At 46.2% G+C, this 24,960-nt stretch overlaps 1 protein-coding gene across 4 annotated transcripts in view; it reads left to right on the top strand.

The window, feature by feature from the left end:
• MTUS1 (microtubule associated scaffold protein 1) overlaps positions 1 to 24,960 on the top strand; it is a 131,498-nt gene that overhangs the window by 100,561 nt on the left and 5,977 nt on the right. For 3 of the 4 annotated variants that reach the window (XM_036011689.1, XM_028526646.2, XM_028526649.2), the window contains 5 exons: positions 549 to 763; positions 8,917 to 8,983; positions 22,658 to 22,872; positions 23,666 to 23,771; positions 24,841 to 24,914. In XM_036011689.1, coding sequence (XP_035867582.1) covers positions 549 to 763; positions 8,917 to 8,983; positions 22,658 to 22,872; positions 23,666 to 23,771; positions 24,841 to 24,914 — 677 coding nt within the window. Of the gene's footprint in view, positions 1 to 548; positions 764 to 7,739; positions 7,878 to 8,916; positions 8,984 to 22,657; positions 22,873 to 23,665; positions 23,772 to 24,840; positions 24,915 to 24,960 lie in introns of those variants that run through there. The other variant, XM_028526651.2, reaches the window with a different exon arrangement.

Here is a 24,960-nt window from a genome sequence, read left to right as displayed (position 1 = left end):
GTTTTACGTACTCGATGATTTAGTAGATTTAGGGAATGTCTTGTCTGCAGCATAAATCTTTGTAATGACCAGGCCATCAGCAGGGAAGGATGGGAAGTTGGTAAAATATGTGTGGGAGGAGGGAAAGGCATGTAAAGTCCAATAATTTGTGGGTTTTCTTCTTTCAGCATATGTGACCAGAATATCGAGTTAAAAGAATTGCAACAGTCCATTTTCTGTTCCAATTTACCTAGAAAATTAGAAGCTGTGAAACTAACATCATTTTGTATGCAGTTTTCCTATTTCTGGATTGCTAAACTTATTTGTTTTGTGGAGATAATTCTCTGCCCCATAGAAATCTTTTAAGGTCAGAAGTAAAGCTGCCGTCTGTGTTTCCGAATTCCAAACTTCCAGATATCTGACTACTTCCAGTTCTCATGCGTGGTGCTTTCCTTATGTAAACATAAGCACATTTCTGTGCCTTCTCTAGTTGTATTTGAATGCGTGTGGTGATTATTACAAGAATTGAAATCGTATGGTTTACCACCTATTATCAATTCTTTCTGCAGTTGAGAACGGCAGACAGAAGACTCCCAGAAGCCTATGCATCCAGACACAGACGTGTCCCGATGTGCTGTCCTCCGAGAAAGCAGTGGAGTTGGCCCAGTGCAAGACAAAATGTGAGAGCCAGAGTCGGTTCATCCTGCACCTGAAGCAGCTTGTTTCCTGCGGCAACACCAGGTTTGAAGCCTTGGCGGTCTTGATTCAGCGCCTGCTGTCGGAGGTAAGGCTGCGCACCCCGAGCCCTCGTAGTCTTTTTCACTGAGGCCGGGGGCCAGAGATGGGGTGGGGGCAGTGCTTCCAGTTAGTTTCATGAATATCTTTTCACTGACGATTGGTAAAATCATATAATTTATCCCGTTATGCTTTTGCCGACTCCCTTGATACCTAAGCGGCTCTCTAGAAATCTGGGATGAAAACATTTCTGGTAGGAACTTCTTCTTCTCTAGGTAGAGTCTCTTAGACCGACAATAGTTAAGAGATATTTTTTTTGCCAGTGATACCTCTCCGCCCTCCAGGCTATACTAACATGAACATGTTTTCACTTCATTTTTGTCTACCCCTGTGTGGCTTTCCCGATCACACTTAGCTTAACACTTTGAAAAGTGAGGTTGACTATATAATATTTATGGGCCAAAGAACACTTTCACGCTAACTCCCAGTATTGGTTTGGGAACTCGGAAGAATTTCTATCCGTTCCTAAAATAGTTGGTGGTACAACAAATGCAAAACAGATTTCCTGCTTTTTGCTTACTTACTACCCACCCCCGCCAACCCCCCCATCCCATATGCTACAGGGATGTCAATTCAGGAACTAGTTACAATTCAGTGAGAAGACCAAGTTTCTATGAACATGTGCTTCTGGCATAGCAACAAATACTACTATCTAAGGGGAAACACCGTGGTGTGAGTATAAGAGCTCTTTAGATATTTTTAAATCACAGTTTTAAAGATAGGCATGCATGACGTCACAAGAAGAAAACATGTCCATTTGCTTGTTCTGCCCCACAAACCTATATTTATTTCCTGCCGAGGCCTCTGTGATGTGGTTGTCTGTTTTGGGGGCCAGGGGAGACAGAGGTGAATGAGGCTTGGTTTGTGCCTTTGACGGGCTACCAAGCTGGTAGACGGAGTGGATGAATATTTGATGAACATCCTACAGCCTGGCCCAAATATACTTTTTTGAGAAGGAGACATTTACCTAGTTTTTAAACTATAGTAGTAAACGGTATTTTTGTTTTTCCTTAACATGCAAGGAAGGAATTCTAGAGTTTGTTTATATAACCAAGTGAAACCACATAATGTCTAGTTGAGGGAACAGTTCGTTTATCTTTTTGGTTGTAAACCAATTATTCATTTTATTATATCCAGCCTCACAACCCCATGGTCAACCCTTTGCTCTCCTTTATCTCCCACATTAAACCAGTCTCACCAGGTTATGCGACCTCTCAGCCTGCAGTGTTTCTCCCGTTCATCCCTGCTTTTCTTTTCCTGCCGATGCCGGCCTTGTTCAGACGCCAGAGAACTGTCCCCTAGGTTACAGGGATGACTTCTTAACCCATCTGCAGGCTTGCACTCTTCCCTTTAGTCCACCCCAAGCATTGCTAACAGATTCCTCCCTCCAGAGAACCCCACTCTGTGGTCTAAACCGTCCGTGGCCCTTCCTTGGCCGCAGCTGGTCTGCCCCCCGTGGGAGCCGCCAGCCCTCGGACGCTCCTGAGCCCTCGCAGTGCAGTCAGGCTGAGTTGAGATCTGCCGTGAATGTAAAAGGCACGCGGATTTTGAAGACTTAGAATGAAAAAAAAAAGGATGTAAACTGTCTCGTTAATAATTGTCTATCAACTATAAGTGGAAATGATACTCTTTCGGATATGCTAGGTTAAATAAAATGTCTTATTAACACTAGTCTTTTAAATTCCTTGATAACTGTGTCTACTAGGAAATTAAAATTATATGCATGGCACACATAATGTTTCTTTTGAATAACTCTGGTATATTACTGGGAACGTGAGACTCTAGTTTGGCACCAACTGCCCTTTTTTTTAAAGATTTTATTTATTTATTTTTAGAGAGGGAAGGGAGGGAGAAAGAGAGAGAGAGAGAGAGAAACATCAATGTGCTGTTGCTGGGGGGCGTGGCCTGCAACCCAGGCATGTACCCTGACTGGGAATGGGACCTGTGATGTCTGGTTCACAGCCCGTGCTCAATCCACTGAGCTATGCCAGCCAGGGCACCAACTGCCCTTTTTAACCTCCCCCTCACTGCCTGATGTTCCAACTATGCAGTTAGGGAAGGAGAGGAGGAGCAAGGGGGCTTTAACATGTATTTAGTATTTACTAAGTAGCAGACACTCTTACTTATTAAATCTTCTCCAAAAGCATATGTTGGGATTTACAAATAGGAAAATTGAGGCATAGAGCTGTTGCGAAACTTGACTATCATCAGACAGCTAGTAAGAGGAGAATGGGGACTTGAACCCAGGTCTCGGACACTAGGAACTCAAAATCCTCTGTGAACTTCCTGTCCTTTGTTCAGATACCATTACTGGGCTACTGCCTTTCCCCCAACACATACATACATGTTCAGATCCTTCTCATAGGGGCATCTCCTCACCACCTGCATTTAGGTTGCATTCTGTTTGGCAGATCAATCAGACAGACAGCCAAGGTTAAAAGTGCCAATGAGATGGATCAGGCAGTCCTGCCTCCCATGCCCCACAGGGCGCAGAGGCCCAGGTGTGGGTGTGAGAGGAGGGGCGGGCGTCACCTCTTCCTCCAGCTGTGTTCTCGGTCCCTAAATACCTCGTGGGCATGAGCCTTCCACACTGTGTGGTACTCGTGTTTAAAGATACTCTCTTCCCGTATGACCTGGCCCCTAAGCACAAGCCACAGACACTTTATCAGGTGCTCAGTTGGAGAAGGAGTAGTTCCCACACTAAGGGAGAAACCTCACAGGGCGGGACATGCTGAGAGATGCTTTGTCAGTCACAGCAGAGCTAATTCTTAATGCGCTTTAGGGATCCTTTTACTGCATGTGAATTTCATCTCATTCCTAGTTTAGGTCCTAATGCCCATGTAATGGGACTCCTCTGAATTTCTAGAAGTTCAGCTCAAAACTCCCCCTTGTATGAAAACTTTCCGGGTCCTTCTAGCTCTATGTCCTGTCTGCTCTATGGGTTCCAGACGCACTTAGATTTCTGCCTCTCTCTACTTTGTATTGTGGGCAAGCAGTTGGCACTTGTTCCTGCTTTTTAAGATGGGAAGCTTGCTGAGAAGAGGATCTGGGTTTAGTTCTTTCTTGGGAAACCTTTTGGCGGCTATGGCCGTGCCTTATACATAAAAGACATACAGTGAATACATGAATGGATGAATGAATGGATGGATAAATGGATGGATGAATGAATAAATGGATGAACTGATGAGTAGAGAGGATAGGACCCCAGATGTGAGGTGAACATACAAAGTCTTTATGTGAGTGTTCTTTGCTAGCTTTTTATAACCAATCAGCAAATATTTACTCATTACCTAACGTGTACAGGGCACTGTTATAAAACGGTTGGAAAGAAAAGACACAACCAGGGGAAAAGTTAAGCAATTTCCTCAAAACGATTTTCTCTTAACCCTCCATTACAGAAGTGATTGATTGATACAGATTTTGTAGGTGTAGATTGATCTATATATACATATATATCTTGTTTTTGCTAACTTTGTCTAAGTGGTTTTGGAACTATATCCTGTGGGTAAATATGGTTAATTATGAGGAATACTGGAACATTAACTTATCCTTTTGTTGCAAACCTATTTAATGACCACTTCAGTGGCAGACAAAATTCATTGCATACTAGAAGTTCTCATAAATGTCTCATGAATCTGGAAACCGATACCACACTTTCTGTTTCTCAAAGAACACAGTGTGGGTTTAGCTCTAATTCTTGCTTCGTCTTTGCGTAGCTGTCCAGCCTTCCACACAGACTGCCACAGTGCGGCACAGTGTTGGTAGTAATCCCAGTTTCTTTATAAAAGGGTCTACAGATGGGATCCTAGGTAAGCTTGAACAGGTTCAGGCCACCCCCCCCAACCTCTGACTGGCTATCCAGTGCACCTCCAATTCTCTTGTTTGCAGGAGGAATCTTCCCTGAAGTAGCACCTAAACAGAGGTGAATTTTGAATGACACTAGTGGTCTACTCTAAGTAAAGTAGTCTCAGAACAAAACCCAAAGTGGGCACGGTTTGTTGCGTAGGCCTGGGGAGCAGGTCCGATGCCACCCGCGTCTCAGCCGCCTGACGTGGCTCCTTCCTGCCCCCACCCCCCATGCTGTTCCGCCTGTGGGACGGCGGCCAGGGACTAAGTGCTTGTGTCCCAGGGAGCCCTAATTAAATGATGGCGAATTCATTTGTTTCCCTGGGAGCACTTCATATATTTAATGTATGGGTATAAAAGCGTTTTTCTGTCTAGAGTCCCACCCCCCTCTTTTTTTCCACAGTGTGTGACATTCTGCATGTTATGCTGCAAAGAGAATCAAATAAACTTGTTCTCTGGACTAAAAAGGGTTTATTATCTAAGACAGAGGCACTGATGTGGGAGCAGGTGAATAAAAGGAAATAGGCAATCAGTAGCTAAGTGCAAAAACACATTTTATCATCTGTCAGTAAAGGGTAAGTATCTTAAAGGGCAAGCTACCAGGGAGAGTTGGGCCGAAACCAACAGTACATACCTGTTAGGCACTATGGTCAGCATAGCACATAGAATCGTATCGAAAGCCCTTGGTTCTTCCAGGATCCTGGACTGCTTCCCCTTAGATGAGGTCATCTTCTTTGAGATATGATGAGAGAACTGGGCCTGGACATTCTAGTTCTACCCAGACCTGAAGCTTCTCAAAGGCAGGGACTGTGTCTTAAATGTCTCTCCTGTTTCTCCCAGCATTTGGAATGGTGCTTTGGTGAATTGGTAATGAGTAATGATTTTCCAACCAACTCAGAATGATCCATGTCCTGCATAGGCATCTGGGGAAGGGGGATGGTGTCTGTGATTGACACTCAGCATTCCCCAAAGGTTGATACGGTGGGCCAGGTAAAGCGGACCAGGCATGCCAGAGTGTGCAGGTGGGGCATGCGTGGCGGGCATGCCTTGGACAGAAGAGGGAGGGATCAGGAGTCTTAACTGCAGTTGTGTGATTGAGGTTCCTGGACCCGGGGTGCTGTTTACCTTTTTGTGCATTCAGTGGAAGACCCTTTCTGAACGAGCGTATTTCCATGTACAGGGACTATGGGATGCCCCAGCAGCTCTCTGCAAGGCGGTGTGGAGGGGTGTGTTTGGCGGTCCAGGAACGGGCGGGTGAGGATCAGGACCTGGGTGGAGGACTCCTAATAGGAAAGAGCAGTTTAGGCCACGTCAGGAAGGAAGCCTGACTGACTTCGGCACACCCATCTGGACAAAGCAGAGGCAGCGATGACCTCACGGCTTTCCTGTCCCTGCTCCCAGGATTGACAAGGACTGGAAGATCTTCATGGCTTCCGGGCACTGAGGGCGGGAGGGTGAGGACACCAGAGCTGGGAGAAACATCCCCATGGTACCGGAGTCCCTTTAAGAAGCAAAAAGGTCACCTGGTGTGTATCTGTGATAAGATGTAAAAGTTTCCACACAATGACTTCTGGAAACTATATACCAACTGAATTTTTTTTATGGAAAAGTGATAGAACTTCTTGCAGCTTTTCTTCCTGTTAGTGGTTTGGTTACTGTTGGAAACAGTGACTTGTCAGCCGTTTCACTGTGTGTGTTGCAGGATTGCTAGTACCCGGTAAAGCCATCTTCTGGTTTTCTTGCAGCTTGAGTGGCAAAGCTTGCTGGTGCTTACTGCACTAGATTACTAAGCAAACAAAACTAGGGCTCATATTTGAGGTTAAGAGAAGTATATAATATATGTATTTTTCTTAAGATTTTATTTATTTTTAGAGAGGGGAAGGAGGGAGATAGAGAGAGAGAGCAAAACATCAGTGTGCAGTTGCTGGGGGTCATGGCCTGCAACCCAGGCATGTGCCCTGACTGGGAATCGAACCTGCGACACTTTGGTTTGCAGCCCGTGCTCAATCCACTGAGCTATGCCAGCCAGTAATATATATATATATTTCAACTTCTAATTTTATCTAGGTTGGTTTTCCTCAAACTTTAATTTCTACATTAGAAAATCCATGACTTCTTTATTTTTGAAACACATATTAACTGACCTCTGATTTTAGAAACACTTCTGCATTTTAAAAATCAAGCGTTTAGAACACCATTAAGATGAAAATGCCTCACAGAGCAAGTGTCCTAAATTTCAGTCACTGTGAAATGTCCATATGACAGTGCAAGTGTATCATTAACTTCCTTCCCTCTTTACTGAGACGCTATTACGAAGTAAAAAATAAAAGTTATCAAATACATCTAATCTTCGACTCTCAAATCGGAATTTCACACTTTTTCTTCTTTTTTTTTTTTAACTTTTTTTAAAGATTTTATTTATTTATTTTTAGAGAGGGAAGGGAGGGAGATAGAGAGAAACCTCAATGTGCGGTTGCTGGGGGCTGTGGCCTGCAACCCAGGCATGTATCCTGGCTGGGAATCGAACCTGCGACACTTTGGTTTGCAGCCCACGCTCAACCCACTGAGCTATGCCAGCCAGGCCTAATTTCACACTTTTTCTTAAAACACCAGTGTTCTAAGCAGTCAGATTGAATTCTGTGGGAAACACCATTTCATGATGTCATTTCAAATCAGAAGTCACAACACACACTTGCATCGTCATGCACCTAGTTCACGAGCCTGTTCCCTAGACAGGTGCCGGAGACCGCGTCTCCCTTTTCTATTAGTGAGTGTGATCATCTAATGACCTCAATTAGAGAGGGGAATAAAAAAGGCTCACAAATCTAAAAATAAGTCCATTACCCACGCAGAGAAGGTCAGTTTCTCTCCCCCCCCCCCCCCCCCGTAGCTGCTGGTATTTAAGTGAGTGGCGATCGATCAGGCTAATGCCTGGCTCTCATTTTTCATAAAAGAAGGGCTGTGGCTTTAAGTGATCGCAGGCTGCCTGTGCCAAAGGCACAAGCTGCAGCATCAGCTTCTGTGCAGGGAGAGCCGGCTGAGGCAGACGCTAACCTGCAGGACATGAAGTAAGGCTAACGGGGGACCAATGGCGCTCCTCCTGGCGGAGCTGTCCGTGTAGACAGACCGGAGGGTGGCGTGGCCACCTGTGCACTGCTTGGCCAGTGCGGGGGGAGGGGACAGTTGGAGACAGAAGCTGGAAAATGGGCTGCTCCGGCAGCAAAATGTGCCTGTATTCTCCATGTGCAGCGACAAGGGTAATTAGTGTTTGTTTCTGGTGTTTTTCTGGAAAAATGTCAGGGACTGAGGTGGAGGTGGTCTGGAATTACAGGGAAATGCTTTAAATGACAAGCGACTTTTGCCGGCACGGGCCGGGAATTGTGACCTCTGCACCACTGTGGCCAAGGTGCGGTGGGAGCTCCGGCTGGGCTGGTCAGATGGGGGCTTCTCCAGAGAGCGTTGACTTCTGCCTTTTTCTTCCTTACACCCTGGGCTAGGGACCCCGCCGGACCGGAAACGGCATCTCATTGCTGCGTTTGTGTGATGTGTGTGTCTGTGTGTATAGATGTCTATATGTGTGATTGCTGTGAGTGGCTGATCGCTGGGAAATTGTGTTTTTTTCTTTTTTTGCAAGATTGATAATTGCTTTGTTAGTACGGAAACAGCCTCCTGGCTTCCTCTGACTCATTTCTCTAGCATCTACTTAAGAGTTCAAGTTGATTCAAAATTATTATAATCTTTAGAAAATCATGTGTACCTGAGTAAAATCAATTTCATTCTGTCTTTCAAGGATTTTTTTTTTTTTGCCACAGCTTTATCACAAACTTTGTGTCTTCCTTTTAGAAGTACAGGATTGTAACACACCTTTCTTTTAAAATGTGCAAATACAGGACAAAGTGCACGCAAGTGCATATGTTTAGAACATTAAATATTTATCTTAGGCTGATTAGGTCTGTGGTGCCCTTGGAGGGGGAGGCTGCATTACGTCTTCAGTACGGTATGCATTAGCTGAAAGGTTCTGCAGAGCGGCAGTGAAGCATGCCTGCGAGTAAATATTTTTCAGTGCCTCGCATGAAAGTTTCGCGCAGACCTGGGAAAATGCAGATTTCTGAAGCACGAATTTCCTTAACAACTAAGGGACATCTGTGTTTTCAAACAACACAAACTGTTTGCCTAAATGATTCATATCTCGGTTTGCCCGATTCTGAGTCTCGGTTTTCTGGCGATAACAAATGTGTGCCTGGCTGAAAGGGACCCTCTTGAAAACATTAGTAACTTGATGTTTGTTTTCTGCAGCGGGAGGAAGCGCTGAAGCAACACAAAGCCCTATCTCAAGAACTTGTTAACCTCCGGGGAGAGCTGGGTAAGAGTTTTTTTTTCTCCCCCCTCCTAAGTGTTATGGGACAAGGGGCAGATGGGACAGTTCTCTTTGCCTGTCTGCTTGGTGGCTGGAGGGGCACACTGTCCCCTGTGGGGTGTCTGTGCAAACACTTACTATCGACATTTCTTTTGAATCTTGGCAGCTTGACGTAAAGTTCACAGAATTCCTGGCACCGATCTGACTAAGCCTAGCAGAGCTGCTGATGACTAAAACACTTCTCTTCCTGAAGAGAGGGACAGAGTGGTTTTTGTAATTGTGTTGGCTCCTGGTAAATGATTCCATCATTTTTTTTTTCCGGAGCCACTTTTCATACTGGAGAGTGGTGAGAAAATTCCCTCTCTGAGGACAGTAATCACATGGCACTGCCTTGGGGTGGGTGGTGAGTAGTGAGTCTAGCTAGAAGGATGCTGCGTCCAGGGGTAGCCTGGCTGAAGGAGGCTTGTCCCTGGTCTCATCTTACTGTTTGAACGGGGTGGATAGGGAACCAGGACCCCGTCCCACAGGCAGCCATGGGCCTCTGGAGCATGCGCCACCCACCCGGCCCCGCTGCTCCCGGCTGGCCTCTGCCTGAGTTCTTGTCTCTCCTGGAGGAGACCTCAGGGTTCATGCAGCCGAGACAATACTGCCTTCCCTGCCTCGGCTCCGTGTAGGAGGGAACTGACTGCCTTGGGGGTCTCCTGTGTGCTGTGTGCTGTGTGTGTGTGTGTGTGCATGCGCATGAGTGTATTTTGCTTTAGCTAGGTCTGGAGTAGTTCATTGAAAGGCTGAGCTCTTTGCCATTTGCAATTTTCTGCATTTCCACATACACTGTGTACAGGTATGCATATAAATAATGCAAAGACTACAGCCAGAGGTGAAAAATTGTGTTCCTCTAGTTCTAGGAGAAACTGCTCATCTTTCTTGGGGGCAGAGCAGAGTTGAAGCATTGTCAGCATCATGTGCAAGACACAGACACCCTTTTTTCCCAGGACGAAGATCAAATAGCTGTACGTGTGAGGTGAAGACTTCTCTCTGTGTTTCTTCTCTTCCCACCTCTCAGTGCGGGGCAGCGCCAAACTCCTGGCGAACCCCCCAGATTCTTAGGAGCCCAGCTAGCCAGGGCCTCCTCTTCTCCCGACCTCATTTGGGGCTCTGGAAATGAAGGACTCTGTGAGGAAAAGCCACTTTAGGACAGAAGGAACTTCAGGACCCCAATGACCTGCAAGTTCTAGGGAAACGATTCAAGAGAAGCACAGCTGAGAAACTGCTCCCCGAGACTTTTAAGGCTCTCTGCCGTGTTACTTAACGAGACTTCTGCCCTCTTGATTATCCAAATGACCAACTTAATTCGCTTTTCTCTGTGCCTTGAGTAATTTGTTGGATGTAGAGTTAGGAGATCAGGCAAGGGCCTGTTTGGGGGAGCTCGGAGTTCATTATAGCCCAGGAGAGGTGGGGCTGGGCCTCCTGCTGGCTCACGTTTCAGCTTCTCCCCAAGATGAGGCAGACACACCAGCGGAACACTGCTCCCATTCACTCCGCTTGAATGGGGCATCCTCTTCTTACCTCGGGGTGGATCGCCCAATTCAGTGATTTGAATTGGGACCCAGGTACTCAACACCTCCAGGCAGCCACGCAGCCCGACAGGAAATAGCCATCACGGTGCGTGCCCGCTCTCAGCTTTCCGTCCACGATAAGGAGGGTGTGCTCTGGTGTCCTTTACGGCTGTTATCAGAGTCGGGACGCAGGGGTTGGCCATCCCTCCCTATCTCTCGGTCACCCAAGGCTACTCAGAGACTGCCATCCGCTGCTACTGAATCAGGTGGAATTGCTCAAGTGACCACGCAAAGCATCTTGGGAAGGGTTTTGATTCTGCGAGGGGACAGAAGAGAAGCCTGTAAGTAGTTCATCTGGTGGAACGGTCCAGGAAGAACGCTCTCGAAGCTGCCAGGCCGATGGACGGTAGCACAGACTGAGAAGAAGTCAGGTTCACGTGGCAAAGATTAAAACTCAGTTTTAAAATTGGAGGTAGAAGGGCAAAGTGGTTAGGCTGTTGTCACACGGCCCAAGCTCAAATTTTCGGTAGCTGGGAGACCTGGGGCAAGTCGCGTTGCACTCCTTGGGAGGGCTGTCCTCACTGTCCGCCTCGAGGGTGGCTGCGAGGATTACATGAAGTAACGCCTTGTACAGCATCTGGCACCAAGGGTTAAGTGTAGCTAAATGTGGAGTGGGTAGTAAGATGTGCAGTGGGCAGTTTACAGCTGTGCAGTGATGAACCACATTAGCTGTTTTGTGAGATGATACACTATACTGCGGAAAGGAATATTAATTAAACAAAATGTTTATAGACATCCCTCAAGACAGGCTGTTCTTCCTTTTCACACTCATGAGGAAGTGAGACGTGATTGAGTCCAACCTGACACAGCGAAGTGCTTGGGCTGTGGAAGCATAGCCTGGGCTTCGTCCACCCGCATCTAGTTACAAGTTGCCTAACGTCTCTGAGCAGTTCCCTCACTGGTCATGTGACGTTCATATGTGTTTTGCTGGGTTGTTGGGGAGCTTAAATTAAATGGTACTTTTGTGAAGCGACTTTCCTGGTGCCTGGTCCATCACAGGAAACTCACTGTCACCATCACATGTCAACCTTTTCCCTCTGAAATAAAGCGGAGGCCGTTAGCATCCTTCTCCCATTGGGTAATTCATGTTTACCTTCTCCCTTAATTAAAGTTGAGGAAAGGGTCCCGCCCCAGCAAGAACTGCAAAGATTCAAGAACAACTCACAAACTCAGGAGCACTGACCCCCAGCTGCAGTCTGCACTCCTAACCCTCAGAACCTCCCTTGTCCCCTCTGTTGACTGACTTGCCCATTGTCCTGGCACGCATTACCCCAGCGAGTGTCCTGTACGCCCGGACGAGCCCCACTCACCTCCCGTGCAGCCTGCGTACCTCTGCGGTGTGAGCCGCGGCCTCTTTGTGGGCTGGCTTTCCATCTGCTTCCGCAAACGCTCTTCCAACCCCCCTGTCGGCTGTCTTAGAACAAACGGAGAGGCTCCCTTTGCTCCAGAGGGCCCTCGGTACTTCACGTCCATGTATTCATTGTGTCTCGTGTTTCCGTTGCTTTTGGATAGAAACTCCTTAAATGCAGAGATTTGTTCCTGACTCCTATGAAAAAAATGTATAATGTGCTTTCCATTTTATGGGTACCTGATAAACATGTATGGGCCATTCAAGGCTTTAAATTTTCTTTTTATTGAAAACCAGTGTATGAAAATTTAAATTTTGAAGTGAGAAGAGCTCATAGCTCCACTATCCTGACATACGCTTATTTTTATATATTCTTCTTGATTTGTATGAATACCTACAAGTTTGTCCTCTTGATATTTTTTTAAGGTCTGACTTACATACCATGGAATGATTATCGTTCCATCAGTTTTGACAAACACCCACCCAACCATAACCTGCACCGTCATCATGGTACAGGATATGTCTCTCATCCCAGGGACTCCCCTCGTGCCCCTTTCCAGCAGACCCCTCCTCCCACAGAAGCAAACCCTGACCCGCGTGCTGTCACCATAGGTCAGGTCTGTCTGTTGTAGAATTTCCTATCAATGGGATCATACAGCATGTTCTTTCTGTATCTGGCTGCTTTCACCCAGCACGGTGTTTTTGCGAGCCATCCGTGGTATTGTACGTATATTCTGCTCTCGTCGATGGATGGCGGGCTCCTTCCCATTCAGCTCCATGGTCATAGTCACTATGGCCCCATTAAATGACGACGGGAAAGTCTGTGGATGTAGCGTCATTTCGCTGACCCCGCAACCAGTGTTGCAGCATAGAGAGGGTTTCATCGCCAGCCGTTTTCCCTGCCCTCCCCGTGGCTTCCGCTGCGGCCTGCGGCCTGCAAGGTGATGACTTCTCAGTGTACTGGTCTGGTTTGCCCAGCGGGGAGCCGCCTCCAGGAGAGCCGGTGCCGGGTGCTCACACCTTCCCGACTCCCCAGCCCCTCGCTTCCCCTGCCCACAGCTGTGTCTCCCCATTCCAACCTAGTCCTCAGAGTCTATTCATCCTCTTCTGCGGTGGCACTTTTATTGACTTAGTCCCCAAGCCAACGGCTGAGGTCAGACTCCTTTCCCTCCACCCTCCACAAGACGCCAGTCCCTGTTCTCCATCGGCTCAGATCCATCGCTCCTCAGCGTCCCGGCTGCTGCTGCTCTGACGCGAATGCCACAATTTCTGACCCGGAACCCATCACAGCGGTCACCTAACAGGTCACCTTGTCTCTGGGCTGGCTTCTCTCCTGTCCACGTGCTGCCGGGACTCTCCTTACAATCGATCTCACACGTGTCCTCTGCCGGACGTTTTTAACAAACACAAATGACTCCAATTTGACTTTGGGAAAAAGTCCGAACATACTGGAGCCACCATGTAAGATGTGACCGTAACCTTCCCGTCCAACTTCAGATGCCTGCACCTTCGTTTCCTTTCTTCTCATTGGCTTTCCCCTCCCAGGGCCCCGCCTTAGGTTCATCTGTACCTACTCTGCACGTCTTGGGCACATGTTACCCTTGCTGCCTGAAATGCGCTCTCCCCTTTCTACTAACTTTTTTTTTTTGCACCTCTTAAATCCCTTCTCATTACTCATTTTTCAAATCCTACCTAAAATATCTTGTCTTCAACTGAGTTTGGCCCAAATCTTTCAAGGAAGTTGATTAATTGTGCCTTCTACTATGCCCTTCCAGTTGCTCTTATATTCTTATAGTCCTCTTCTCACAGTCCAGAACCATGAGCTCTTCAAGGGCAAGGCCAGTGTCTCCTCCACCTTGTGGCTCCGAAGCTAGTGCCTTGTGCCTGGCACTCAGTACTCAGTGAATGAATGGTTTTACTCGTGAAGGACAGTTGCTAGAGAGAACTGGTTTTACCCTTATAATATGCTAATATCTGGTGGGTTTTGTGCGCAAATGTTTTCCTATAAACTGTTTAAAAATAATGTCCCTGCTTTTAGGAATGAATAACAAACTAAGGTGAACTATAATCCTCTTAGAAACATTTTACTTTATGTCAGACAATCCCAGGTAATCAGGTCATGTTGGAAGTAGCAGCCCTTGGAATCGATTACAGGTCAGTTCGGTTGAATGGTCTACATCACAGCAAACACATCGCCTCTGAGAAAGGAAGTAACTCGGTCATTCTTCCTCCTTACAGAGTCATGCTGGTGCGACAGGAGCTGTAATTACGATACTTGGGGTTCCTATTTTTTATTAATGTTAATCATTAGAATCACATTTGCCATCTAAATTAATGACAAAAGGACTTTCCTATTTCCAGATTATTTTGAGCCATCACCATTAATCGCCAACTCATGTCTTTTTATATATTGGCCTTGACTGTTCCTGTTTCATGATACAAATAAGAGTTTTAACCCTTAAATTACTAACAATTCTTGGAATTAACATCATAATGATACAAAATACTAGTTGGTTTTTCCCTCCCTGTGTAAAAATTCTGAGCTGGGGGAAGCATTAACATTTATTGAGTCCCTACTCCTTCCTAACGTCAGTTGTTCAGCTCTTAAGTCTACTGGTTTGCGTCTTATTAAAAACAAAGAAAAGAAATTGAAGCTTAAAGTTTAAGTAACTTTCCAGAGGTCAATAAATTAGAAAAGCCCAGCCCCTGGACAGGATCCCAGAATGACTAGACTATCAAACTCCTATTAATCACAAAGGAAAGCATGGAGAAGCTATTGGAACAGTTGGAAAATCGTTTTATATAAACATTAGTTTGCACTGGTGACGACTTTTGGGATCTTTTTTATTTGAGTCAAGAGTCCAAGAAGTCTTGTTAGATTAAAATATGTCTTGTCATTACCTGCCAGGAAGAAGTAGCCTGGCTTTGCCAAAGGCAGCACACACATTGTCTAATCCCCCCTCCGCCGGCGTCTCTGGGCACGCCGCTGCCTCACACCTCACGGAATGTGTCAGTTCTCCCTCCGTTCAGTTGTGCTTTTTCCAAGGCTGTGTCGTCAAAGTAGTTTTAAAGCCCTTTACATGACTTCTGAGTTGCAGAACTGCAGAAGTGATTTTTGAAGCTGGCTTTAATGAAACAGCTATTAATATCACGAAAACCAACTGCATGTGAAAAAGTAATCCTTTATCTCATGAGATGATTGCGGACAGAGCTGATACCTCAGACTTAGCTCATTTTTTTCCCTATCCATGGGTGTCTCCTAAATGTGGAGTTGGGCTGGCTGTATTTATAAGCAAAAGGCTGTACTCTCTTACCTGTATAGATGCATAATATTACTGAGGGTAACCATTTTGAAAGCCTACTGAATCTTTTTCCTGGTCCTAACTTGTCCGGTTTCGATATGTTCAGTTTTTTCCGAGTTGCATGCTGTTTGTCTAGAACGGTGGTTCTCAAACTTCATTGCATAATAAAATACAGCTGGTTAAAAGTGCAGATTCCTGGTTCTGACTCAGGTGGCTTGGAATGGAGTCCAGGAGTCTGCTTTTAATGATCAGACAGGTGATCCCGACGCAGGCACGCCTTGACCTGCGCTCGGCGCCGCACTAGCTGCATCCAGAACACACTTTCCTTTGTATGAAAAAGTACGTGAGAATCAAGAAGCACAGTCAGAGCGTCAGTAAGACCAGTTAGCTTTAACTGAACTGAGTCCATTCCTGTACACCGGCTTCCAAATTTTATGCATGTCAACATTTACCCTTTGAACCTTGCACTCTAAGAATGAATCAAAGTCACTTTTTCTCAACATTAAATGTATCCTTTTGATTGAAGTGTGATTTCCTTAAAGTCTTCACTCGTTTCCCTGAGGCCTGAAGCTCGGGCACCATGTCAGTTACTTAGCCAGGCCTTTGTGTGCAACACACTTTCAAGCCCAAATGTGTTCGCTGGTGCGGGGAGTGGCTGCTGTTGTGATTATGCGCACATCTGTGTTGGCCAGGGAGGAAGCTGAGACACACGAAGCCTTGCATTGGCGGAGAAGCAACTGCCACCTCTGTTCTCAGATCCACTGCCTGGGCCAATCGTCATCTCCCCTTCTTTGCGGGGACCAATCAGTATGGGGGAGCAGGAGGGAGGGGGAGATCCTTGTTACCTGCCTCATCTTGCAGTCTTTCTAGCTTTCACAAGAGAGTCAAGCCCTAACACCCTGAGGCATCCACTGTCTGTAGGAATGAACTTTTCTCTGACTGATCTCAAGTTGAGAAAAGAGCTGATCCAACATCCAGGTTCAGAACCGGCTTTGAAGAAGGCTGAGCAGACTGAGCCGAAGACCCAGTTCGGCCACTTCAGTTCCCTCTCTAGTAACATTAGATTTGATACAATACCTATGTTATTAACTGAAAATAGATCCTTCTGCTATCTTTGCGCTCACTTTCTAGTTCCTTAAGGTATAGAAATAGGGGTTTTATTTGGGCTCTTTATTGCTATGAACTTCCCTCTCAGAAATGCTTTTGCTGCATCCCATAAGTTCTGGTATTTCTGTTTTTGTCTGTCTCAAGAAACTTTCTTATTTCCCCTTTAATTTCTCTTTTGAGCCATTGGTTCTTCAGGGGAGGGTCAAGTCCGTGTGTTCATGAGTTTTCCATTTTCTTCGTGTTATTAATTTCTAGTTTCCAGCTGTTGTGGCCAGAGAAGCTCCTTGGTGTGATTTCAGTTTTCTTGAATTTGCTGTGAATAGTTTTTCAACCCAACATATGGTCTATCCTAGAAAATATTCCATGTGTACGTAAGAATGTGTACTCTGCCGCTGTTGGATGGGATGTTTCATTATGTCTGTCAGATCGTTCAAATCTGCCATTTCCTTCTGGTTCTCTGGATGATCTATCCGTGGTTGAGAGTGGGGTATTAAAGTCCTCGACTATTTTCCTATTGCTGTTTATTTTTCCTTTTAGCTCTGTAGATTATCATATGATTTATTGTCATATGACTTGTAATAATAAATGTGAGAGCAGTTTGCAAAGTATGAACTGAGTTTAGGGTTAGGTGCTGTTATTTACGGGAGAATTTGTTTGGTAGTGTAGTCATTTTGTGGAAGTCAGTTTCTAGAAAGTTATGATCAGTGGAAAGTTTTGAAATCACTTCCTGTCAATTCATAAAAGGCAATCAGAAAGCCTTTTGTAACTAATTTTGAAATTTAGTCAAAGACCTTTTTCTACCACAGGTCTGCAAATTTCTTGGTTGCCTGAAAAACTATTATCTTTTGGGAAGCAAAACCTGGGCTCTTAGGAGTAGATGGCCATTCCAGAGACAGTCTGTGAAGGCTCGTTCTACAAGTATGAGACTTTTTCACTTTATCCTCACGGAACTGTAAGGGGAGTGGAGCAGGGGTATGTGTTCCCACCTTGCATACCAGGAAACTGACCTGCAGGAAGTTGGAAATGACGGTAGTCACATGCTCTAGGTCCCTACCCTTTCCTTGTCCTTCTGTAGGCTGCTGCCTGTCCACAAAGTTAGCAATTTACTTCTTAAAAATAGCTTCTTGGTTACTTCGCCCAGTTACACGTCTGTCTCCAATTTTAAACACTAAAATTCCGCTTAAGAGAGTAACCAATAGAGTCACTGGCTCTGGAAGTGTTGAGAAATATTCACTCTACTAGGGTAGAAGGTAGCGTCTCCATTCATGATCCTAGGGCAGGGGTACAGGAGAAGTAAGATCAATGTTATGTAAGATGTTAATATTTGGGGAAGGTAGGGGAAGAGTATGCACGAACTCTCTGTACTGTCCTTGTATCTTTTCTGTAAACCTGAAATTATTCCACAGTTAAAAGTTTAAATAACACCAAACTATGTTTGCCAATCTATGTCTGCATACAATTGAAGAAAAGAGTGAAATGGACCAGAACTAAAAGCAGGTGTCTGACTTCCCAGGCGGCCAGAGAGAGGTTGAGCGAGGGACCCGGAGCAGGCAAGCGAAGCTGGCCACAGGCGCTGGTCCCCCTCACAGATGGGGCGGGGCAGGGGGCTCTCTGCTCAGGGAGGGCTGGCACCCCCAGCTGGCCTGCGGGGCACATCTAAGGGACGTAGGTGTGTACAGTTGGGAAATGAAGTCATCTTTTCCTGCTTGTCTTTTCTCTGTGTCACAGTCTCTTATACAGCATCACAGCAATTTGCAGGATTTTCTGTGTGACCTCACCTCCCCGGTTTTATTTTTCCTTTCCTTTTTTATATTTTCTGTCCAAGTTAGATAAAACCACCTAAAAGTTGGGAACATTCTGGTGCATGCAATGTCAAGAATAATGGGGGTGGAAAGTGAAGATTTGATGTGATGCATGCTATAACACCCAATTGTGTGTGTGTGTGTGTGTGTGTGTGTGTGCGCTTTGAGTACTTGACAAGCAGTGCGTCTTTTTGACTCTCACATCCTGTCATGGGGTCCCAAGCATGTCTCTCAGGACTCCTCAAACATTTAAACTGGGGGACTTCTTGCAAGGCTACTAATAATAACAGCAACATTTATCTCATGCTGACTCCGGTTAGGAACTGGGCCAAGTACTTTGCGTGCATTATTTTATGGAATCCCACAGGGAAGGCACTAAAATATTCTCTTCATTAAAAAAAACAAGGAGACGCAGGCTTAGAAAGCTTCAGTAGTATGTTCAGGTAAAGGGTGGGGCTGACACTAGAATCTAAGACTTCTAGCTCTTTTCTATTAAGGCATTTATTTATATTCTCGACAATGAAAATATTTGTAGTGGTCTCATGGAGAAGCATGCTACTCAGATATAATAATTAAGAAATTTCTGTATTTCTAAAGAATATTAGCAGTGTAGGACCATGGCCATCTAATGGCTTTCTCAGCAGACAGTAATTTATCAGCCACCACAGGGACATCCGTCTCTACAAGATGGAAATAATGAAAACCTGACCTCCCACTCTCGAGAAAGCCTGCCAGGACCAATTAGGTAATAGCTCCATTTCCTCTCCTTGGGGATTACTGCTAAAGGACCTGGGATAAATCCAAGTCTGTTTTTTCAATTCTGTTTTTCAGAGGTTATATTCGACTCTGCCATTGGCCTTTAAAGCTAGATAAATAACTCCCAAGGAGTTATTTGAAAAGGAAAGATATCAAGCATTCCCCCACTTCTTCTGAAATCTCTGTTCCCTCTTCACGTGTCGATGTTTCAGGCTGTCGGGGAGTGTTCCTAGGTTTTTGCTCTTTAGTCGCTGGCCTAGAACTCTCAGGCCTGGGTTACCCCAGAGGGAAGGTGTTGGTTTCTCATCTAGAACGTGGCCGTGTGTTTTAGGGCTAATCTTGCACATGTGTGGGCGCCTTTTTTTCTCCCTGAAAACCGTATCTCTCACTTTAAGACAGACCGCAGGAGAGGGCTTTCCCAGCGTGTGTGCGGGAGCCGCAGTCCCTCACGCCTGCAGACAGCCGTCTTTGGGTGCCCTTAGTCAGACGGGCTTCCAAATATCTCCGAATGGAATGATTTCAAAAGCCAGAACAGAAGGACTTTGTACTGGGCGGACTTCATATTCATGCAATAACTTCTTGAAAACAGTGTCACCTAACAGCATGGGAAAACTCCCTGCTTATTAGTCTAAATTCAGAAAGATTTTACGCCTGGTTTTGGCTTTGTTGGGTGTCTGATTGGTTGACTGAAAGCGAGCGGGACTCTGGAGAGGAAGAGATGAGAGTGAGAGTGAGAGTGAGAAGCAGAAGTGACGTTAGAAATCTCTCCTAAACTGTGACAAGTGCAAGGGAAAGTCCATGACGGAAACATGGGGTGATGCCTCCCCCCCCCCCACACACAGAGTACGTCCAGCTGACAGGAACACTCTGAGGACCCCTGATAAATGTTCAGGTGTGTCCTGTAAAAAAGTGTTTCATTAGCCTTTATGCCAAATAAATATTTCCTCCGGAGCCCCGGCCACTTCATTCCAAGTAAAGCCCTCTGTGCAAGTGGCCCCTTTGGCCCAGCTGCTCTCCACGCAGCAGCAGGGCAGCAAACAGGGCAGGGGCCCCGCACGGCTGCAGGCTGATGTCACCGCTGGGGCTGGCCTGCACACTGGGCTCCTTCCAGCGGCAGTAAAGCACCCGCTCCCCATCTGGCCTTCCCCTCCCATCTGTGTGTCTGTCCTCCCTTCACCCCGCTCACGGTGGCCAGCTTCCACGTTTTTGTGCACTTAACACATCTCTAGTTCTGATCCGAGCATTTGGATGGCCTGGGATCTTGTCATTCCTCTTTTATGTTTTGTTTTGTTTTGTCCTGCTGATATCTGGACTTCCAAGGGAATTAAGCAAACAGTGTGTGAAAGCAGCATTTTTTTTTCTGACTAGAAAGCTGTTTGATACCTTTATGGACTGCTTGCGAAATACTTTCCTGCGGCCTGCTTCCCCGCGGAGTCCTAACAGAGGGCGCACACAGAGGCCTGCGGCCCCGCGTCTCGCTCGTGCACGTTGCAGAGCGAGCTGGCAGAACTGAAGGTTGTGTGGGCTCGTTTGACTCACACCGGCCTCCTTGAGTCCTTTTTTTCTCCCTTGATAAGTACTTAGTGCCACAAAAGGAAAAGTGAATGTGAAGGAGGTGTTCTGTGGTGACCAACGTAGTCGTCTTTTACGAAATTGTTTTAAAGAAAAAAAATAATTCCCAGCGTTCCATCCCAAAGGACTGACTTGTCAGTGAGGTTGCGTGCAATGGCCTCTGCAGCCTGGCCTCCCTCTGCCCTTTGGGCCTTCCCCCACGTGCATAGCAGCGCAGTGGCCAACAGGCGGAAGCAACGCCTGTGTCCACGGAGGGATGGCAGGACAAGCAAAATGACCCATACCCACAGGAGACTGCCACCCAGCTCCGAACAGGGCAGGAAACTCTGGCACCTGAACACGGAAGACATTATGGTAAGGGAAGTAGGCCAGCCACAGGTGGACAAATATTACACTGTTCCTCGTACACGACATACCTAGAGCAGTCACGTGCATGGAGACAGAACGTGGGATGGTGGCTGTCTGTGCTGAGGGGAAAGGGCAGCGAGGGCTGATTGTTTCATTGGTTGGGAGTTTCAGTTTGGGGGAAGGTTCTGGAGATGGGTAGCGGTGATGGTTTCACCACAGTGTGAATTAAATTAGTGGCACAGAACTGCACACTTAAGAATGATTACAATACTACATTATGTTATGGATACTTTTTCCAAAAAGTTTTTTAATGTTATTTTTTAAAAATCTGCTGACCGAACCATCCAGACCGCCCTAGTTGGATGTCAGCCAGCTTGAGCGCCCTTCGCTGGGCCCTGCGGTGCTGCCCAGTATCCCGCTCCCAGTCCGTGTGCGTTGTCTCCTGGGTTAGACAGGGAGCCTCCCAAGGAGAGGCTCCGTCTCGGGTCTCGGCTCCTGGCACAAGAGGCAGCTGGATGGGGTGGGAGGAACACGGACAGTCAGGATCCGAACCTCTCGCTGCAGTCTGGTCTTCTACCACTTCCTGGCTACGGGCCCGTGAGCAAGCTGTTTGTCCCCTCCAGTGGCTTCCCTGTGTGTATTTGCACTGAGAAAGACGGTCTCCACCAGACTCCTGCGGGGCCCGGACGAACTAATGCATAGGGAGCCCCGTGTGGTGCCAGTCATCGAGTAGTCGTTTTTGTTTCTGCTGTGAGTTCCTTTCCCCGTCAATAAATGCTTGTGGGTTTGCTTGAATTGTAAGGGTTCTCTGTAGCAGACACTGTTTTTGTCATTACTTCAATATGGCCCTTTTACCTCTGAAACAATACTGATATGGGACAGTGGCTGGTTCTTCTACTGCCACGTGGCACATTCCCAAGACAACAAGCCTGTGTCACAGCCTGGATTCATCCCAGGATCCAGCCCGTTGCACAGTACATAGGTAGAATCATCATCGGCCTAAACTTTCCTTTTCTCTACCCTGAAACCATCTGGTCCTTCCAAAACTCCTAAAATACATATTCCTCACTGAAAGAGAGGTAGGAACTAATTTCACAGACTCACCAGTCCCTATTTTATGTTATCCCACCTCCCTGTATTGAACATCAGTGCAAAGAGGCCGGGAAAGTCCAAAGTCAACCTTCCTGAGAAACAATAGAGATCTTTCAGGGCTTGTGATGGAACGTGGGAGAGTGTGTGTGAGAGTTCTGTGGTGTATCGCTGGCAACTCTGGTTTGGGTAGTGGTGAAGAGTGGGTGGTCCGATTTGATTTAAATTGTGTGTGTTAAATTATTTTGCCTTTTTTATATTGGTGATTTCAATGTAGTCTAATATTCTGGGTTTTTAAAAAATTGTTATATTTTTTTGAAATAAATTGAAGTCAGCTCAAATTAAGTACAAGGTTAACCCATGTGCTGCTTCTCTCTGATCTTCCCCGTTCCTCTGTGTCTTAGCTTCTTCTTACTGGTTGGCTGTCCTTAGAGACACCTGGCCAATCAGAGTCTCCTCTCTGTATAGCTCCTGCACTGATTGGTCACCACTTGAAAGGGCTACCTTCACTTGGGAACCTGACTGTTGTTCTCAAGTACTTCTCGTACTGCTTGCTAGAGAGAGCATGGTGGTGTGTTTTGCTGCCAGGACTCATTTCCCCTTGTTCCTTTTTTTTTCTGTTATTGTACTATTAGGTTTGATCATCAAACAACTGAGACATCACAGCTGTGTGTGAATGTTACGAATTTAGGACATTTAACAAATCAAATGTGATCTTTTCCTTTTTCGTCCATTTTCAGTCACCGCTTCAACCACCTGTGAGAAATTAGAAAAAGCCAGGAGTGAGCTGCAAATAGCTTATGAAGGGTTTGTCCAGAAGCTGAACCAGCAGCACCAGACTGACCTAACAGAGCTAGAGAATCGGCTTAAGGAGTTCTACACCGAGGAGTGTGAGAAGCTCCAGAACATTTATATTGAAGAAGCAGAGAAGTACAAAACCCAGCTGCAGGAGCAGGTCTGTGCTTCGGGGGCCCGAGCCTGTTCTGGGCTGTTTATTTCCATTTTAATTACTCTTTGATGATTCACTTCCTTTTGCGAACTTCTCTTTGTTGAACATCCCTTGAAGAACTTTTCCTTTTACTTAAAAAAATGACAAGAGTTTTTAAATTATTTTTTTTCTTGTGATTAAAGCAGTGTACCAGTGTTGAGCAAAAGGGAAAGGAAAAGATAAAATTAAAAACAACCCTTTTTCTTATTGCCTAGAAATAATCGCTTTGCGCACATCCTGATGATGTGCTGCTGAACCATTGGTGTGAATTTCTTCTTCTTTTTCAAAATGGTACTTATTGAATAACCCCTGTTTTTTTCACTTAATAATAATATACCATTAGCTGCTCTTTTCATTTCCATGTTCCCTTTTAAGATCGGTTTTTCACTTAGCGAATGTTTAGAGTGCCTCCTCCATGCCGTGTGTTAGGGACCGAAGACACATAGGCCAGCACGACAGGTGCAGAGCCTCTGGGTCCCGTCCCCAGGAAACACGTCCTCACTCCTTGTGACGGCCTCCGCCATTGCCACCAGCGGGCCCTGGAGAGCTGGGTGCTGGTGATCCTGAGTGGGGACAGAGTGCAGACCTGGGAGTGGCGAGTGCACGTGGGGTTGGTCTGCACGTGGTAGTCCTTCACCTTGAAAGCAAGCTTGGATGTCAAGTTTCCTGATGTTGCTGCTTACTGTTCAACTTAGGACTTTGGGTTTTGCTGGTAAACTGTTGTTTTGTTGTGTGTGTGTGTGTGTGTTTTTTTTTACAGTTTGACAACTTAAAAGCTGCCCATGAAACCTCTAAGTTGGAAATTGAAGCTAGCCACTCAGATGAAATACAATTACTGAAGAAGGTCTATGAAACCTCCCTTTCAGGCAAGAATGCTTTTTCCCGTTTAAATGGAATGAGATCTGATGGAACAGCATGATGTGTTTTGAAAGGGAAATGATTCATAGCTCCCCCCTCCAGAGAACACCCCGTGGCATTCAGTGTGGAGTGTTTTGGTTTCTTTCTGCATTGTTCATTGTCGGCCGGTGTCCTTTCCCCTAAGGATGCAAGTAACAGTTTGTTACAAATGACAGCACATTAGGAAGTAGGCAAAATTTTAATGAACTTGAAGGCCTTTTAGGAAAGTCATGCTCCACCACCGTAGGTTCTGGGAAGCAGAGGTGCCGGTTCGTACCTTGGCCAGGACATGGGATCCCTACTAAGCGGTCTTGCTCACCAACACACGCACACACCAAACCAACACTGCGGTGAAGAACAAGACGGCGCTTGTCGCATAAAGACAGACTCGTTTTTATGATGTCATCACGATTGGAAGGGTGGAGGTCGAAGGACAAGAATAAGACGCCATTTCTTGCAGCACATAGTTGGCCCTGGAGCTGGAATCGCTACACTAAACCCATTGTGTCCCACGGAGAAGCCTGTGGATGGGGGTGGGGCAGGAGCTGGTTGTGCAGCCCCGGGGAGGGCCTTTCCCGCCGGAAAACAGAGTTGTGGCGTGAGGTCCAGGATGACAACACGTAAAAGGGACTGGCCAAGGGCAGACATTCGTAAACGGTGTTTTTCTTCCTTCCTGCGGGAAATGGGTTTATGTTTAGATTTCTGGTTGAAACATGCATTCATGAAATGCAAATGGGGAGCACAGGAGCTCCAGACTAGGAGTCTGCAGGCCAGGGGGCGAGGCCGCCCCTGGAGGTCTGCCCCGTCTTCCCTACCTGCTCTTGGCCTCTGTGGGCCTTTGTGTTCGCAGTAATAAAGTGGGAATGTGTGTGCCTTACCTCACAGGGAGAGTCTGAGAGCAGCTGAGTTTGAATAAAAGCGTCATACAGATAAAAAGTAACAGTCATATCGCTTCATCATCAACAATTACATCTCTGTGCTTTAACGACAGAATACAGTGATCTCATAGGATGTTAAAAAATACCACTTCTTTTCCAGAAATCAAGAAAAGCCATGAATTAGAAAAGAAGTCACTTGAGGATTTGCTTTCTGAGAAGCAGGAATCCCTAGAGGTGGGTAAATCTCAATCCCAAGAGAAAAAAAAAAAAAATCACTGGT

This window comes from Phyllostomus discolor, chromosome 11 (assembly GCF_004126475.2).
Source record: "Phyllostomus discolor isolate MPI-MPIP mPhyDis1 chromosome 11, mPhyDis1.pri.v3, whole genome shotgun sequence".
Lineage (NCBI taxonomy): Eukaryota > Metazoa > Chordata > Mammalia > Chiroptera > Phyllostomidae > Phyllostomus > Phyllostomus discolor.
The sequence above is the reverse complement of the archived record's forward strand: the minus strand, read 5'-3'. Positions and strand labels throughout refer to the sequence as shown.